Source organism: Typopeltis vanoorti, chromosome 17 (genome assembly GCF_054136105.1).
Source record: "Typopeltis vanoorti isolate ZY-2024b chromosome 17, IOZ_Tvanoo_1.0, whole genome shotgun sequence".
In the NCBI taxonomy this organism is placed as follows: Eukaryota; Metazoa; Arthropoda; class Arachnida; order Uropygi; family Thelyphonidae; genus Typopeltis; species Typopeltis vanoorti.
Window position 1 is genome coordinate 70,200,654 of NC_143565.1, and position 19,196 is coordinate 70,219,849.

At 36.1% G+C, this 19,196-nt stretch overlaps 1 protein-coding gene across 1 annotated transcript in view; it reads right to left on the bottom strand.

Annotated features, from left to right (window-relative positions):
- LOC150097470 (sodium-dependent phosphate transporter 1-A-like) overlaps positions 1 to 19,196 on the bottom strand; it is a 263,701-nt gene that overhangs the window by 81,339 nt on the left and 163,166 nt on the right. The window contains exon 7 of the mRNA XM_090406931.1: positions 6,408 to 6,458. Coding sequence (XP_090263057.1) covers positions 6,408 to 6,458 — 51 coding nt within the window. The remainder of the gene's footprint in view (positions 1 to 6,407; positions 6,459 to 19,196) is intronic.

The window sequence follows — 19,196 nt, forward strand, 5'->3', positions numbered from 1 at the left end:
GGATTATGAGAAACTCTGGAGAGAGCTTGCAGCTGTAGCATGGAATGAGGAGTTGAGTAGAAAAGAGATCTATGCTGCTCAGAAACTATTCAAGAATTATTTAGTAGAAGCAATGCCTAAATGTATTCCAAGGGTCAGAAGGTTAAATAAGGTAGTATGAAATGGATGAATGAAGACATTAATCATGCAATACAGAGAAAGAAGGCATTATGGCAACTTAAGATTAGGTGATGATAATCAATTTGATGAGGATGACTCAGTTGGTAAGAGTAGCAAAACTGCAGTATGAGCATCAATTAGCTAGTGAAGCCTAAAAAGCCCTAAAGAGATCTTTCGATGTGTAGTAGCCAGCAAAAAAAAAAAAAAGTATGATTATGGTGGTATGACACTGACTGGAGAAAATAGTATACTGCTGCAGTGGATATAGCTGAAATATTTAAGGAGCAGTTCATAAAGGTCTTTCATCCTTGTGAATGTGACATCATGGAGAGTTTGAGAGCAGTAAAAGATGAGAAAATAGTATAAGGATAACTGCTGCAGGGGATATAGCTGATATCCTCTGCAGCAGCACAATCTAAAATTTAGAGGACACGTTGCCAAATTGTGAGGACAACACAATGAATTCTGACAATGATGCAGAGGACACTAGCTCGTAGAAGTAAGATTCTGGTTCCATTGTTTAAGGTCTTGATTTGGGTATATAGTGAAGATATGCAGGTGTTTGCAAAGTTGAGAAGAACTATGAGAAATAAATTAGTTCTTTTGATTTGTAGTAAACAAAAAAAGAGAATGATTATGGAAGGATGACCTTGATTGGAGAAAAAGGTATAAGAACAACTGCTGCAGAAGATATCATTGAGATATTTAATGAGCAGTTCATAAAGGTCTTTAATTTTGTGAATGTGACATCATGCAGAGTTTGAGAGCAGTTGATGAGGAGGAGGAAAGACTGATTAAGTGAGCAAGAAGTATATGGGGAATTGAGCAAACTTGATGTTAATAAGGCTGCAACACTTGATAATATATCACTATGTATTTTCAAGGAATGTGCTAGGGGAATGATCTTAAGTGGCATATTTGTTTAATATGGGTCTTACATTGAGTCAAGTTCTAAAGGAATGCAGGAAGGCAAGATCATACTGCTTCATAAGGGAGGAGATAGAACTCAAGCACCAAATTATAGGCTAATCTGGGTATCATGCATTGTGGTTAAATAAAATGTTGAATAGGCTAGTGTGAACTGATAATCAGAATTGGGATGACAACAGTGGTATTATCTTTGATGGACAGCATGGATTTGCTAAAGGGAGGTCATGTTTTAGTAATTAGCTACTTATACAATAAGGTGATGGCTTCCTTGAACAGAGGAGAGGGATACACAGTAGTACACTTAAATTTTGCAAAGGCTTTTGATAGATTACCAAATGATAAACTCATGGTAAAACCTCGTGAATAGACTGAGTGAATTAATATGAGAGTAGGGATACCAGTTCAGCATTGTGAAAAGTAAGGTTTTAAAATTTGGAAAACAAAGATGGGGTGTAGCATTTACTCTTGGTGGGTATATACTGTCAGAGGTGGAGGAAATCAGAGATCTTGAGATGATGGTGGATAGCAATCTAAAATTTAGAGGACACATTGCAATTTGTGAGAGGACAAAACAATGAATTCTGACAATGATGAAAAGGACACTGGCTTGTAGAAGTAACAAGATTCTTGTTCCATTGTTTAAAGCCTTGATTAAGCCAGATATGTACTACTGTATACAAATTTGATCACCTGGTTTTCAAAAGGATGAAGATATTGGAAAGAGTTCAGAAGTAATTGAATAAGCTGTCAATGTATTTAATGATTTAATTCACAACACAATAATAATCAAAAATAATCAATATTTATTTAACTTATTTGCTGATATTTTGCTAGTATTATAAACAGCACCTGCAGAGCACAAAAACAGTGGGTCATAGTACACAAACAGCAGTGATTTAGTTAATGGACAGACCAGTTTAAAAAATTGTAATGGACAACATGAGGAACTGAAGTGCCATCTATTGTTGGATAAAGAGATGGGGAAAAAAAAAAGGATTAATCTGATCTTAAAGTGACTGTCTCCCAGATTTTTGATAAATTGATACAGCCATACTTGGAGGTTTGGAGGAATGTTTTAAAGCTGCTGATTCCAAAAACAATCTCTCTCTCTCTCTCTCTGAACTATAATGATTTCTTAATGACTAAGCTGGTTTCTGGTCTCTGATATGGTGAGTATGAATAAAGGCTGAGAAGATGCTAGTCTAGTGGATAGGAGGAAGAGGGGTGATATGATATGATACAGATGTACAAGTTGGTAAGGGGTTGTTATAAGATTAACATCTGATTTTCAGAGAATGGTGGGAGATGAGAGAGAGAAAGAGATGATCCCTGGAAGCTGTATAAGGAGGGTGTGAGCAAAGGAGAAGCTGTTTTTTTTATATCGAGCCATGCCCGGGTGGTTGCAGCCCAGTGGGGTGGTGCAGTGTCCTGCTGAAACAGACCACCTGTTGCAAGATATGCAAAGGCCACGAAAGTGTGTAAGTGATCAGCCAGTACATTCTGGTAGCTTGCAGCATTTAAGGACCTCTCCAGAGACACTAAGGGACCTAATGTGTCACATGATAAGCCCCACCCCCACCCAAACCATCACAGAGCTGCCACCACCTCCTTGAACAGAGCCAACCTGGGACAATGGGACCATGGCCTCATGCTATTGACTCTACACCTTCCTCCTCCCGTTAGCTGAGTACAACTGATAACAGGATTCATCAGAACATATGATTCTAGTCCACTCTGCAGAGGTTCAATTTTGATGGTCTTGACACCAGGCGAGGCACAATGCAAAATGATAAGTTGTCAACAGTAGTATACAATTAGGGCATCGGCTCCTGTAGCACATGGTAAGCAGGGTACAGCATACTATTTACTCTCTGATGCTGCTTGGACTCCAACATTGTAACTGAATATGATTTGTGCAGCTGTACCCTGCTTACCATGTGCTACAGGAGCCGATGCCCTAATTGTATACTACTGTTGACAACTTATCATTTTGCATTGTGCCTCGCCTGGTGTCAAGACCATCAAAATTGAACCTCTGCAGAGTGGACTAGAATCATATGTTCTGATGAATCCTGTTATCAGTTGTACTCAGCTAACGGGAGGAGGAAGGTGGTTCTTGAGGGTCTACCATCTACATCTGATGATGGCACTAGCACCCAGCAAGCAAGCGGTGGCTGATCACATGCCATTGATGACTGTTCAGGCTCGTACAGACCAACCACAAGAACCATAGAGGTCTTAACAAGACCTTGGATTCTTACCAAAACCCTATCTGGGATGGGTCATTCTATCACGCTGATAATATGTCCATTATCAAAATCACTAAGATCGCCACATTTACCCATGTTCGTCGATTGTGATATACTGCTGGGAAGCCCCGATGTCTGCCAATTTATCACCTGTGTTTGGTTTGGGCACATTTTACTCTGCATAAGGGGGGGGGGGTCAGTGTCAACTTCCAATCACCTCATCTCTAATGTTTTGTCCATTGAGTGTAGATAAGAGGCCTGTATAGTCCTGTGGAAGTGACATTTGCATCCATAGCACTAGGCCACTCGAAGAAAGACATTCTGAGTTTGATCATAGTCATTAACTAGAGGATCTTTTCAAACTTTTTTTTAATTTTTTTTTTTGGGGGGGGAGGAGAAATATAGAGAATGGCAATGGATTTTTCGTATTCAGAATTTTGGGGAGGCAGAATTGGTTTTGGGAATGAGCAAAGAGTTTTGTTGATTTTGTGTAGAAAGCATTTGGCTAAAAAAGTGGCCCGATGTGATTGATTTCTGTAAGAGACCAGTGTGGTCAGAGCAATGATTCTAATCAAATTTGCTAACATTTTGATGACACCACATTGTTGAGAGAGATCGTGATGTGAAAAATAATGGATGTACCTTCCAGTGTAGTTAGTTCCTGTAAATAGGGAAGAATAAGGATCCATTGGGTACTTGTGTGACAATGGTGTCAAGGAAAGGCAGAAAGTTATTATTTTTAATTGAAAATAATAACTTTCTGCATATGCTAATAATAACTTTATGCTAATAACTAATTAGCATAACCATATTGTGGGCTTCAGAGAGACAGAGTTCAGGGCTGTGTGTTCAAAATGCTACACGAAAATATTAGTGAGGCAAGGAACTTTTATCTTCTTGTAGGTTTTCCCTGCCAAGTATAATGGCCATTCGTTTTAAAATTGAATAAGTCTGCTATGTCAGGCAAAGAAAGAGCATCTAAAGTTTCTTTTGTGGAAGGTACATTGAAAAGTATGCTATGTCAAAACTGACCAAAAGGTCCATATGTTTGAAGACTGAATCGGACATGCAAGATTTGAAGTGCATGGAATTTTTAATATGGGAGAAAGTGCAGCCTTTAACGAGAGGAAACTCCTGGGTTAAGTGCTGCTTGGCCACTTTATTATAAGTAGGGGAACCAACACCGTCCACTATGGATGGTTTGAAGGATGTGTTCTGTTTGTCTATTATTGGTAATCCATCATAAATACAGGGAGACCTAAGATTATAAGGTTTAAGTTTTTGGATGGTTTCAGGAGATAAGGATATAACTACTTTGTCTAATAACTTATGGAATGCTTCCATAAAAGAGCAATGCTGGTATGAAGATCTTTTGGAGACTTAAATTTGGGCTTCTTTTGGGTTTGCATGCTATATACTTAATTATAAGATTACTAATCTCGTATAAATTCTTAGACATTGATTATCACTCGTGTTAATGTTTAGGAGAATAAATGCACACATCTACAGATGATAAATACTAACTGAATTTTGTTAATGAAGAAATTATTAAGCCAGTAACAATCAATTCCCTCAGCTTTGACCGTAATTTCATCCCAGCTTAGCAAAAATACAACAAGGCATCTATAGTCCCACCCCCTCCCATCCTGATCCTGATTTATGCTCATGCATAGACTCACACTTCACCATGCAAGCATTGGAAACTGAAAATCCCACGGAATAGGTCAGTCAAACCTTATTTCAGGAGCGTCCTATGTTTGTAGATGCGTGTGTTCACAGGGCCAGTTTGCCTGTTCTGAGGGACAAAAAAACTCTGAGTTTCTGGGTGAAATAAATCCTCTGCCTCCATACGAGACTGGCTAACTCACCTTCAGTTGAAAAAGACAGATAAGGGTTCCTCGGGTCACTGACGGGAATCGAACCCAGGTCTTTCCAACCAAATGGTTTTGTCTATACCAACTGAGCTATGGAAGCTCTCTCCCCTCCCATACTGCAAATAATTTTAAAATCTGCAAAGACACCAAAATAAAATCTATTGTATGTGGAACTCACTCAACTTAAAAAACTAAGCCAGAACCTGAATATATTATAGAATATAATACAGAATACAGAACAAAATATAAAGAATATAATGAGAACATAATTAAGAGAAAGAACACTACAGAATTAAAGTGAAATTAAAGGATACAGTGGAATTATTGAGTGAGCACTTTATCAGCATATATCATACTGGCATAATTGCATTAGATGTTAATAAGGCTGTGGCAATGGATGACCTGGATGACAACCCTTGACCTGGTTATTTAAAGTCTTGCAGTGGGTAGGATTCCTAAGAAGTGGAAAGGAGGCAAAATAGTACTACTGCACAAGGACAGTTCTAGGACAGAAGGGACAACTCCATAACATATTCAATGGCCTGTTAAAATTGAATAACTTGGTTTGATATAAATTTAACTTTTTTGCACCCAAATGGAGCAGCTTAAAAGAACAATACAATATGCATATTTTGATTAGAAAATACCTAAGTATTGTTATCATACAAATATTGTATGATAACAATACTCAATATTGTTATCATACAAGGAGCATTTATAAGCTCTTGTTAAAGTGTTGAAAAACTCAAGTCCTTTCCTCACTCACTCTCTCTACCAAGCAGGCAAACTGGTTTTAGAACATATGCTATTCACAAAAACATACATTTCATGGATGGAGTTAATGAATAGAGTGGAACAAGGGAATAATCTTCTGCAATGAGTCCTGGAACTCCATGGATGTAGAATGCAATAATAACTTGTTAAGCTGAGTTCTTAATCCTATCCAATTTGCTTGTTTTGCAGTGAGAAAAACCCTACCACTACCAAGTGTAATCAGCTGACTTACTTTCAGCTGAAAAATTCTCCTATAAATATTCCTTTCATCCTAAATAGGATCTGAACCCAAGTCTTTGCAACCAAAGGAGACAGTGTTCTTCCAAATGAGATTTATACGTATGTATGCATATACATAAAGAAGGAAAGGGGGGGGGGGGGAAATAGCAACAAACATCTGATCAAAACTGATAATACATACCATCTGCCTGAAACACAGGATTGATAGCTCTAACAGGAATATCAGTCAGACCTGCAAAATAGAAAAAATAAAATAAAATAATAAATAAATAAATAAAATTTGGAGTAATAAAATTAATGTTGTTGTTGGTCTTCCACTATGACATTTAAATTCATCTAGGACATGAATATAAATTTGCAAAATTCAAATCTTATATCTAACTTACTCATAGTACTACTACAAATGATTGGTAGGATGACTGGTGTGGTGTTATATTTGTGAAGGGAAAACATAAACCAATCTCACCACCACAGCTCATGACTGACTAATTCAGTGTTAGAAGAGAGGGTGCAGGGGGGGGGGAGAATGAACAGCAAAAGTCATATACTAAGTTATCACCACTAGCCAAACTAATATGTTCATTAGCAGAAACAAATGCTTCCACCAAATATTTTCACTCTAAACTTTTTTTAGGTGATCAAGTTCATATTCTGTTGCTTTTTCTCTCTCTTCTATTTCTTCTTCTTCTGCAACTTTCTATGCTTCTAACTCCAGTAATTAAATTAAATATTTGAAATTAACAAAATTTAAATATTAATTGAATGGCACAGCATTATATTAAAAAATGGGAATGCACTATCAGTTGTCATTTATAAGGATGAGATGCTCCCAAATCTTTGAAATAGAGAGGCAGTCATTCCAATTTAAGTTTGGGCAGTGTAGACGTGCTTCAGTACTCTTTAAATAACTGCTCAAACCTAAACCTGAATCAATGTAAAGGTTGAGTACTGGACAGAAGATACTGTGATTGGTATCCACTCTGTGATAAGCAAGGTGAGATTTTTACGGTTTATTGTTATTCTTGTAGTCATTTTTTGACTGAACTCACTGTTTGTCCAAAGTATGAGTGGAGACACTCACACTGAACCTGGTAAACAACCAGAGAAGGATAAAAGTGCTGTTTATCTTTCATGGAAGGTAACTAAGAGGAGAATTTGTTGATTGGGAAGAATGTAGGAACTAAACTTTATCTTTTGAGGATCTTTGTAATCATCTCTTAGATGCCTGCAGTGTATGAGATAGGAACTCTCTGTACAGGTTCAGGATTCTTGTAAATGTCCAGAATGCATTAAAACTTCCTTGAGATGTTCAGTGTGAGTGCCACTGCTCACACTTTGGACAAACAGGAGGACTTTCTGTCAAAAAATGACTACAAGAATACCAATCTTCAATCAGCAAAAATAAACCTGAAAAATCTGACCTTGCTCTTCATGAAGTGGACAAAGACCACAATATCCTCTAGTCCAATACATCGATTCAGGTTTGAGCGGTTATTTAAAGAGAGCGCTCAAGTGCACTCTGTGCACATAAATCCATATGCAGCCTGATCAAAAGCCTTGCACAATGCAATCAAAACATCCTTACTTCTACACATCAGTGCTCTGCATCATTCTCATAATCTGCTGTGTCATCCTCACAATTTTATCAAAATGTCCGTGAAATTTTAAGTCCTTATCCACCACCATCCCCAAATGATTCATCTCCTCCACCTCGTCTAAAATATCAGCACCAATCCTACTCTGCATCCCATCTTTGCTTCCCAAATTTTAAAACCTTACACTTTGCTACGTATTGTACTATAATTTTACATTATGATATTTTACTCTAATATCAGGTAGTGTGGTCACTTAAACAGAATGGGAGAGGAAAGAGTAGCAAAACAAGTGATCTTTGCCCAGTTGACCCAGTGGAAGATCAAGCTGTAGATGGACTGATACAGTAAAAAGTGCCTTAAAAGACAGAAATATAAGATCTGATAATATTGGAGTCATGACAGATAACAGATTAATTTGGAGAAAAATTATTGATCAGAAGTTAACAAGGGTGTAACTTTTTCATATAGTACTATCATAATTATCTTGTACATCCCTTGGACCACTACTATTTAATTTGTTCATTAACGATATAGGAAAGGATCTGAGAGGAACTGTTCATTTGTTTGCTGATGATGCAAAGTTGGGTAGAGCAATAGTGAATGCACATAATGTCAAAATTTTGAAGGATGATTTGGATAGATTGGAAGGCTAAAGAGAATGGATGTCAATTTAATGTGGCAAAGTGTAAGGTTATGCATTTTGGGGTGAAAATATTAGCAGCAGTATACCGCATCGGTGGAACTGTACTCCAGGAGATTGACCAGGCCAGAGATTTGGGAGTGTTGGTGGATAGGGAGTTGAAGTTTAGGTGCACATTACAAAAGTGGCTAAATCAGTTCATCAAATCACTTGGTTACTGAAGAATACTTTGATAAGCAGAGACAAGCAAGTTATTGTTCCTCTGTATCGAGCCTTGATAAGACCCTCATCTTGACTACTGTGCCCAGATCTGGGCACCAGGATTTTTTCTTGATGGGGAGGAGGTGGAGAGGATCCAGAGGTGAGTGACCAAGATGACAGCAGGTCTATGGAATGAACCTTATGAGAACAGGTTGAAGATTTGTGGGTTGCAGATATTGGTTGATAGGAGGAAAAGGGGTGATATGATTGAGACATTCAAATTACTGAAGGGTTTCTATAAGATTAGTTCAGAGGATATTTTTCAGAACAGGACTGGTGGTGGGAGTACTAGGGGCCATCCATGGAAACTGGGCAAGAGTGTGGTTAGCAAGGGTGTTAAAACTAGATTTTTTACTTGGAGAGAGTGGTGAATTAGTGGAATAAGCTGCCAGAGTCTGTTGTGGATGCCATGACTGTGAATGAGTTCAAGGCAAAGTATGATAGATACCGTGTGGATGTTAATAGTTGTTCTTGACATGATGTATAGGGCCTCCCTCAATGAGTTTAAGGACTCCTTGGAGTTGTCCGTAATAATAATAATAATAATCCCCTACGGGTACATATATCAAACGCCTTTGCAAAATCTAAATATACCGTATATGCATCCCCTTGTCTGCATTCATCACCTTGTTATAATAAGTAAGCAGACTGCTAGAACATGAACTTTCTTTAGCAAATCCATGCTGTTCATTAAAGAGAATTCTGTTGCTGTCAACCAAGTTCCAAACTCTTGTCCTCACTAACTTCTCTAACACTTTGATCACAACTCCAGACAAGCTGGTTGGCCTATAATTCAATGCTGGAGGTTTTTCCACTTGGTTAACAAACAAAACAAACAAAGTTTGCACCTCAAATAACTTCAGGACTGGGCAACTCGTATATAGAAGCTAATGACGTCACATCACTTGCCTTAGTATACCATAATGCAAAGCACATATCATTACAGACATGTATAATGCTAGCCACTACCCAGACCGGTTTCGACCTTTATTGAGGTCTCATCACTGAGAGTCAGACCCAGAAGTGATACCAAGTTTGAAGAATGCAGAAATCACATTTCTATATATATAAGTAGCCAAAAGGTGTCACACCTTATTACTAAAACTCTGGATTGGAGATAGATATCAGGAGTTATTCCACTTGGTTATACTATAAATTACTGTAATTGCTATAAACACCAGCCTGGTTGGCCGAGTAGTTAGCGTATCCACTCTCCAGCCAAAAGGCTGTAGGTTCGAATCCTGCCGTGGGCATGGATGTCTTTGAAAGTACTAGTGGTGGTGGGCGGTATATGCCGTTGATTAGTTGCAGTTCATTGTAGTTGTGGAGACAGAGTAGGTGCTCTCCCTCAATGAGTCTTTGGACTTCCTGGAGATGTAATGTAATAATAATAATAATAATAAATTCAACGCATTTGAAATAGGCATCAAAAATACTTTTAAAATTGTTTCTACGTTCGGAAAAGTAGACCTTAACCCATCGTTTATAAATTTGTACATATTTGTAATTGAAGAATTTTAGTCCTTTATCATTATTAAAAATTGCTTAACTTCATCAGTAAATTTTTCTGGATCAATATCAGTCCCATAAGTTTGTAAAAGTTTATAAATACTAGTCTTGTACTTGTCTTGATCTATATCTTCCTTCAAAAAAATGTCAAACATATCTAATATGTCGAAATAGCTTTTTGTTCTTTCATTAATTTCCAAAATTAGCTTATCGCAAATGACATTAAAAGTGTTCACAGCGAAATTTTCTTTCCCATGTAATATAATCTCATTGTTAGATTGTGAAACTTCGTCACTCATTTATTTTTTCGTTTTTTTAACTCTTTCCTTTTCATCTTTAAATTTTGTCTCATCTGTTAATAAATTTGCTTCTTCATTTACAGCAGCAAAACTATTTCTAATATCTAAAATAAAACCAACTAAAGTGTGTAACAAATTATTAGCTAAAAACAAATCCATATCGGGATCTTGTAGAAATTTACTAATAGCATTTATTCGTTGTAAAATTTTGTCCCACATAACTGTTAAAATTGCTGTTTCTGGTTTGTCAAAATGTTCAGCCAATGATGAGCTCTCTAATTTAGAAATAGGTTTTTCATGAGGAGAAATGGATAGTTCAAGTAATGCGTCTTTAATTTGTTTATATCCACGTTTCAAAGCCAATATAGCGTCAGTTCTTGCGGACCACCTCGTTTCACTTAGTCTTTTAACTGTTAAAGTTTTTTTTTTTTTTTCTAAATGTTCAAGGAATATACCCCATCTTCTTGTTGAAGATGAAAAGTAATTATATACATTTTGAATAAAACAAAAATATTGCACTACTTCCGAACAAGATTCTGCAGAATAGTTGCCAATTAAATTTAAGGAATGACTAGAGCATGGTATATAATGTGCAGAAGGACTACGTTTTTTCAGCCTAGCTTGTAAACCTGTATAGATACCTTTCATATTGGCAGCGTTATCATAGCTTTGCCCTCTGCACATTTTTATATCCAAAGATAATTCTTCTGATTTTGTTAATACTACCTCTTCTAAATATAAGGAATTATATTGCGTAATTCTGATGAACCTGATAAATGTTTCTCTAATGTCGGAATTTGCGGCAACATACCTAAATATCATAGCTAGTTGGTCATTATGGGCAATGTCTGGCGTTGAATCAAGTATTATTGCAAAATAAGCAGCTTCCTTAATATCTGATATTAATATTTCTCTTGTTTTTTAGCAATTAACGCTATGAATTCATCACAAGTATGGTAAGAAAGATAATTTGATCTGGCAGAACCACAGTTGGCATACATTTTCATGTGATGTTTTAAAAAATCATCAAATTCACTTAAATAATGTAAACATGATAAATAATTTCCACAAGAATAAAAAAAAATATCATTGTATTTCCTCTAAATGCTAGCCCTAGTTTACCAAGTAACTTAATGGTAGCTATTATTCTTTTTAAAATCTCTCTGAAATAATTTTCTTCAGATTGTATTTGTTTGATCAATTCAGAATCAATTCGACTATTTACAGAACATGATTGTCTTTTGTGATATGTGCACATCACTCGTATATGCTCAGTAGAATGCTCGTGATGATCACATATGGTTCGTGTTATATTTCCCCAGTTATTAAAACCCTTCATTAAGCTATTATTTGACTTAGAAAACAATTTACAAACAAAGCAGTAAATTGGTTTGCTGGTTTCTGAAAAAATTAGCCACTCATTTCTCCTTTGTTCCATTCGCCTTTTTACAGTAAAAATGTGATATATTTACATTTCTGACATTCTATTGTGTTCTGTGTATTCTTTTTTTTTTAATTTTCGCTTTTACCAACATTCTGGGGCATATTTATTAAAATATGCTCGATAAACTGTTCATTAATAGTAAGTGGCCACACTGCTATAATGGTAGGATAAGAGATAGCTTGCTTGCTGGTAAGTACAGACTACAATTGAAAATTTTCTTCAGAATCCTCTTGATTTGTTTCATTTACTTCTTTCTCTCCTTCTATGTTTTCCACATCATTTTGATATTCTTCATTTTCACTTTCACCTCCTCCTGATAATGATACTAATGTTTCGTTTTCATTCCGAGAACTGTGAAGTACAACTTCAGTTCTACGAATTCTTCATTTTCAGAATGCAAGAAAGACAAAATTTCTCCCTTTTGACTATTTAGCTGTTTTTCATTTTCTCTAAGTCGTTTTCTTTTACTAGCTCCGGATTCAAATTTTCCTGGCATCATTATGTGTATTAATCTATCAAAAGTGAAATAAATATTTATTAAATCCAAAATAAACATAAATAAAATAAACAATTACGTTAAAAGCTTAAAAAATACAAAAATAGAAACAGTAGTATCTTGGTTTTGTAAAAACAAATGAGTAACAGTAAAATAAGAATAATAATTAATTTAATAATATATTCTTACCGACTGCGACAACTACTTTAACCATATAATTACCGTATATTATCGCATGTAATGCGAACAATTTATGGTAAAAAATACTACTTAAAGTTAGGGGTTCGCATTATATGCGGATCCTAAAAAATATAAAAATATAACATCTTATTAGACTTGCACACACAATATATACTACCTAATGCCTATGCAACCAAATCTACTTGACCCACTCGCATTCGGCAACCGAATGTGCATTGTATCTGCGCATAAAGCTACTTACATTACTGGCTTTATGCGCAAATACGATGAATGCTCCGTCGGTGAATGATAGAGCACAGTTAGGTATATTGGTCTAAACACAGTTCATTTTAAATATTATTTGTTAAAAAAACCTAGCCTGAAAACGAGCCAACAGAAATGTAAACGTTCATCTTTTGAAGCAGGATCTAAATTGTGTGTCATGCAGTTTGCAGAAGAACATAATAACAGTGTTGCAATGAGAGAATTTGGTGTAGCAGAGAGTAATATTAGACTTTGGCGTAAGCAAAAAGACAGTCTTGAAAAAATCCTCAAAATGAAACGTGCCCGTCGTGGAGATGTAGCATCCTTTCCAGAACTCGAAGATGAGCTAAATGAATGAATTTTGATGCAACAAAATGGCATTATAGTAACAAGAAATGCAGTTCGTTTTCGAGCTCTACAACTCAAGAATGGTAAATTCAAGGACACACCAGGTATTTCATCTTTTCTTGCTTCGCCTGGGTGGGGCAACAGATTTATGGAACGCAAAGCATTAACATTACGACACCGAACAAAAATTGTGCAGAAGTTCCCAAAGCAGCTTGAAGAAAAAGTGCAGTCCTTCCATAAATTTATCATAAAATTACGGAAGTGTCACGGATATGAACTTTTCCAAATTGGCAATAAGGATGAGATGCCCATTTACTTTGATATGCCTGGGAATCGAACAGTAAACTCAGTTGGTGAAAAGGGTGTCTTCATAAAATCAATGGGACATGAAAAAACGCATTTTGCCGTTGTTCTAGCATGCATGGCAGACGGAACCAAATTAAAGCCAACAGTGATATTTAAAAGGAAGAAATTCCGAAGCATATGAAATTTCCACCAGGTGTAATTGTTCGCACCGATCAGAAAGGTTGGATGGATGAAGAAGGTGTACAATTGTGGCTGGATCAAGTATGTTCCATACTTGATCCAGCCACAATTGTTGACGTAACAAGCTACTTTTTTGACGTAACAATTTGTTGACGTAACAAGCTACCTGGACATATGATACCTGAACATACGTCCAGGTAGCTTGTTATGTCAACAAAGCATGCTAGTCTGGGATATGTTCCGGGCGCATTTAACAGAGGCAAGCAAAGAGAAAGCACGTGAGCTATGTACAGACCTAGCAGTTATACCGGGTGGTCTAACTTCCGTTTTGCAGCCACTTGATGTCAGCTTGAATAAGCCATTTAAAGATCACTTACATGAAAAATGGAGAGAATGGATGTCATCTGGTTTGGTGAAGATAACAAAGGGTGGGAATTTTCAGAAGCCTGAGATCACCCTAATCAACAGCTGGGTTAAAGAAGCATGGGATTCGATACCATCTGAAATGATTCAACGCTCATTTCTTAAATGTGGAATAAGTAATTCAATGGATGGATCTGAAGATCATGTCTCATATACGAAAGCGAGAATAATGCACAACAAAATGGAGAACATGAAGACAATGACGACAACTGCTACACTGATGATGCAATCCCTACAAATGAATTTATAAATGAAATGTTTGATGACTCAAAAGATGAAGAAGAATTTAAAGGATTTTGACATTTTGTTTTAAAATAAATATTTCTTTCATTAATTCGTATTGTATTTTTACATTTTGTTTTAAAATAAATATTTCTTTCGTTAATTCGTATTGTATTATTTATAATGTTATGGAACAAGATTAACAGATCACATTATACGTGGACATGGCATTTTAGGGCTAGTTTTCAAACAAAATTTCTAGTTCGCATTATATGTGGATCGCATTATACGCAATAATATATAGTAGGTATATACACTTGTATACAGTATACTGCTTTACAAGTACTAGCCAAATAACGGTAACTAAACTATCAGTTTAATTACCGTTTTTTGGAATTTCCTTTATTGTTCTACGATATTTGACCCTTTTTTATTATTATTATTATTATTATTTCGGGTGACTCCAGGAGTCCTTAGACTCATCGAGGGAGGCCATAAACATCATGTTCACACAGCTGTTCAACATTCTCACAGTATCTATCATACCTTGTCTTGAACTCGTTCACCGTCATAGCACCCACAACAGACTCTGGCAGCTTATTCCACTCATTTACCACTCTAAAAGTAAAGAACCCAGCTCTAACACCCCTGCTAACCACACTCTTGCCCAGCTTCCATAGGTGTCCCCTAGTTCTCCCACCACCAGTCCTGATCTCAAAAATATCCTCTGAATTAATCCTATAGAATCCCTTTAGCAATTTGAATGTCTCAATCATATCTCCCCTCCTCCGCCTATCAACTAGTTTCTGCAACCTACAAATCTTCAACCTGTTCTCATATGGTTCATTCCATAGACCTGTTATCATCTTAGTCACTCGCCTCTGGATCCTCTCCACCTCCTCCCCATCAAGAAGGAACCGAGGTGACCAAATCTGGGCACACAATTTGGTACACACTTTTTGGTACACAATTTATTTATTGTGTCTCTTCCCAAAAATATAAACAAATTTCACATGCATACAATAAATATTAATATTAAAAAAAAATCTTGGTAATATTAAACTAGCAACCTTGTAAGTCATTTTATATAAATAAATGACTAACTTATATCGATGGATTATAAATAATTATGCAACTTCTACGATACTTTATATTCAATATTAAATTTTCTAAATAGTTTAAAATCTTTTAATTTTCCACTTTTAATATTCCATGTATCAACACTGCAATTGAAATCTTTCTGTGAAAGATTTCAATTGCAGTGTTGATTATTGATTTTGAGAACATTAATTTTGTTTGACAAGCTTTGTTGACAAGCATCATAGTTGCTACAAAAATTCTGAATACCGAAAAAATATTAAAAGGTATGGTAATAATTTAGTATAAGGATAAAAGTATTTTAAAAAAAAATAATAATAATAATTTAAATGCAATCAAATTAAGCTTGATAATCAAGGTAAAAATTGGAACTTCATGAACTGTAAAGTTCTGATATTCTCACTAAAAATAAAAAAATTTTGAATTTATGGTAATAAAAATTATAGCAAAAATCACCATATTTATGGAATTACAACATTTATTTATTACAAGATTTATTCAACTCCAGCTTTGATTTTTTTTGAGTTGTGGTAATAAGCATAATAATAATTCCAGCTTTAGTTAAAATGTAGAGGCAATAAATAGTAATGATAACTTGCTATACTCGCTAACAACCACTTTTTTACTCGACATTTTACTCTAAAATGACAAGAATCTTGATGCACAAAAAAATGAACTGAAAAATCAATTTAATTTGTAAATAATAAACTTGAAATTCAAATGCTCAATTTATGTGATATAGAAATTGCTCTTACCCAACTAATTAATACAAATAGAAACAGCACACAAAAGAATCTGTTGTCTCTGGAAAGTGTCTCAAAATGATCGCAAAAACTTTCTTTAACTCAAAAACTTATTTACTCTATTTACAATTTCCTTCTTGTTACTGTTAATCTAAATCTTAATTGTCCAACTAAAACACGTCATAAGAGGAATTGTACAAAGGTATATAACTTACAAAAGCTCTGTATCGCACATTCAGTCAAAGGTCTTGCAAAAAAAGTTCTAAGGCAATTCTCTCATTTCAGATCTTGAGCTTCCTTCAGGAAATCTGGCTTCAAAAATATCTTATCGGGAAAATAGCGGACTGTGAACTGCGCTCTCTGGTACTGATATACAGCTCCGGCAAAAAGTTATTCTCCCATGGTGAAAAGAAAAACTTCCAGGCGAAGGTACTTCGGGTAATTTGTCTCGCCTTTTCTCCTCTGCTTGGGCTCGCCAAAAATATCTGGACGACTGCCTCCTTTTTCTGCCGCCTCCACTAACACGAATTGCTGCCAACTGTTAACCGGGATTCCTCTCTGGCCTGGAAGCTTTTCTCCGGCGATTGGAACATCTGTTTTCGGCAACTCGAAGCCTTCTCTTAAGACTGGAACCAGGAAACTCTTCTCTGGCAACTTCTAGAAATGGGAAGCCTTCTCTCTCTAGCTATTTCTGGATCCAGGAAGCCCTATATGCTTGGCTCTGTCCCCGTTTATTATGCCTTCTCTGAGACCTCGCACGAAGTTGTAACCCCTGAAGAATTCAGCATGATTCGTTCATCTTAAGTTTCAAGTTCAGCCTACTCTTTGTTCTCTTCTGTGCCTTCTTTTGATTGTAAGTTGCCAACCATCGGAAAGTTGTTTGAACCTTTCTGACTGACTTCGGAGGTGTTTACATGCATAGCTTGTAAGCCTTTCTCATACACACAAAATTTAATAAACAACCTTTCTAATGCCGCCATGTAGATCTATTACATACAGCTCCGGTGAAAAACATTGCCTTTGTTTTTTTAACACTCTAACACAGGGGTAGCCAAACTTCTTTGATCGTCGATCCCTTCAAGAGTTTCTTGACTTTTTATCGACCCCCTCTATTTTACTATTACGTAATTATAATAGGACAAGCAAAAAAGATGCTTATGTGAGTTTTTAGATTGTTTATTTTATGGTTAAAGTGTTTATTGTATGTATAATATAGTATATATTATTATATTACTACTATTACTATCACTAGTAATATCACTGGTATTACTAGTAATATTAATATACTAGTATTAATTAACTACTGGTATTATTGCCAGCTCTGCTCAACTCTTCAACATAGATAAGTTTAGTTCGTGAATGAATAACGACTGAATTATAATATGTATGTTGATCAATTTTAGAACATTAATGCTCACTTGAATGAGACTGGGATCGACTACATGTAAGTATAAGTAAATAAGCAACTGCACACGTATTGCAATCTCGTTCCCCCCCTGCGCCGACCGGGCGGGAACCACAGACATCCGTTTATTGGTAAATATGTCATTTTGGCCTACTTGATTAGCCTCAGTAACTATTTTCATGACCTTGCTCCATCTTACACGTCCTATTCATGTCACTGTTCTAACGCTTAACTCTTAATTGCGTTATCATTCAGAAATTCAGAATGGAAGTAATCCAAGTTAACCGAATTAAATATTACTCATACAATCATGTCTTATATTTTTCTATCGAGACCTGAGCCCGAATCGACCCCCCCCCAACAATGATATATCGACCACTTTGGCGACCACTGCTCTAGCATATTCTTATTAAAGAAGTATATACAGTTAATTTCCAAAGGGCTATTTACAAAAATATCTAATACAAAATATACAGAAAAACAAGGTTATTTTTTACAACATTCTTATGGGACTTGACCTAAGTAAAATATGCGAGGATGGCGAGAAAGACAGGCGAAAAAATGTTAAAAAATCAGGAAAAAAGAAAAAGAGCGATTTGACAACCGTAACGGATGTTAAAAGGGACGAAAGTGAGGCGGAAAGAAACGAAATTGAGAGAACGAATGAAAGTAGAAATGGCGTGGTGCAAAAATCGCAAGTAAAAAAATCGAAAGAATGAATGATAGCGAAAAAAGAATGACTGATGGCGAAAGTTGGACGCATGTTGGAACGAAAGTACTGAACCAAAGAAAGATGAATGACAGTAAAAGTGAGAAGAATGATAGCGAAAGTTGGACGCATGTTAGTCCGAAAGTACAGAAACAAAGAAAGATATGTGAGAGTGAAAGTGAGAAGAATGATAGTGAAAGTTGGACGTATGTTGGACCGAAAGTACGGAAACAAAGAAGGATGAATGAGAGGGAAAGTGAGAAGAGGGGGTCGAGAGTTAGAAAGTTAGAAAGATTTAATGATAGAGTGAATGTGTCGCGAGGTTCAGAAGGTGAATTGGATTGGATGAAGCAAGAAATGAAATGGATCGGAATGAAATTAAGAGAATTCAGGTCAAAACTATTAAAATAAATCATGATGGCATGAAAGAGATAACAAAAGATGAGCGAGTGGCGTTGTATGGCGACTCCATTATTAAAGGTGTGCTAGAGGATAAAATGCACAAGGTATGTTTTCCAGGCGGTAAAATGAGTAGAGTGATTGAGGCATTGAATATGAGGCGGGAACGAGCAAAAGAGTTAATTGTATTAATTGGTACGAATGATTTGAGAGAGAACAAAGAGCATGTCAAAATGAATGTCAGGAGACTGCTTGGAAAGATAAAGGAGAATAGTGTGACAGGAAGGGTGGTCAGTGTGTTGCCTAGGTATGATTGTGGTGAAATGAGGCGGAGAGCAAGGATTATGAATGATATTCTGGCTGAAATGTGTGAGGAGATGGGAGTACAGTTTGTTAATGTGTGGAATGAGTTTGAGGGACAAAGTGAGCTGTATGGGAGCGATGGACTG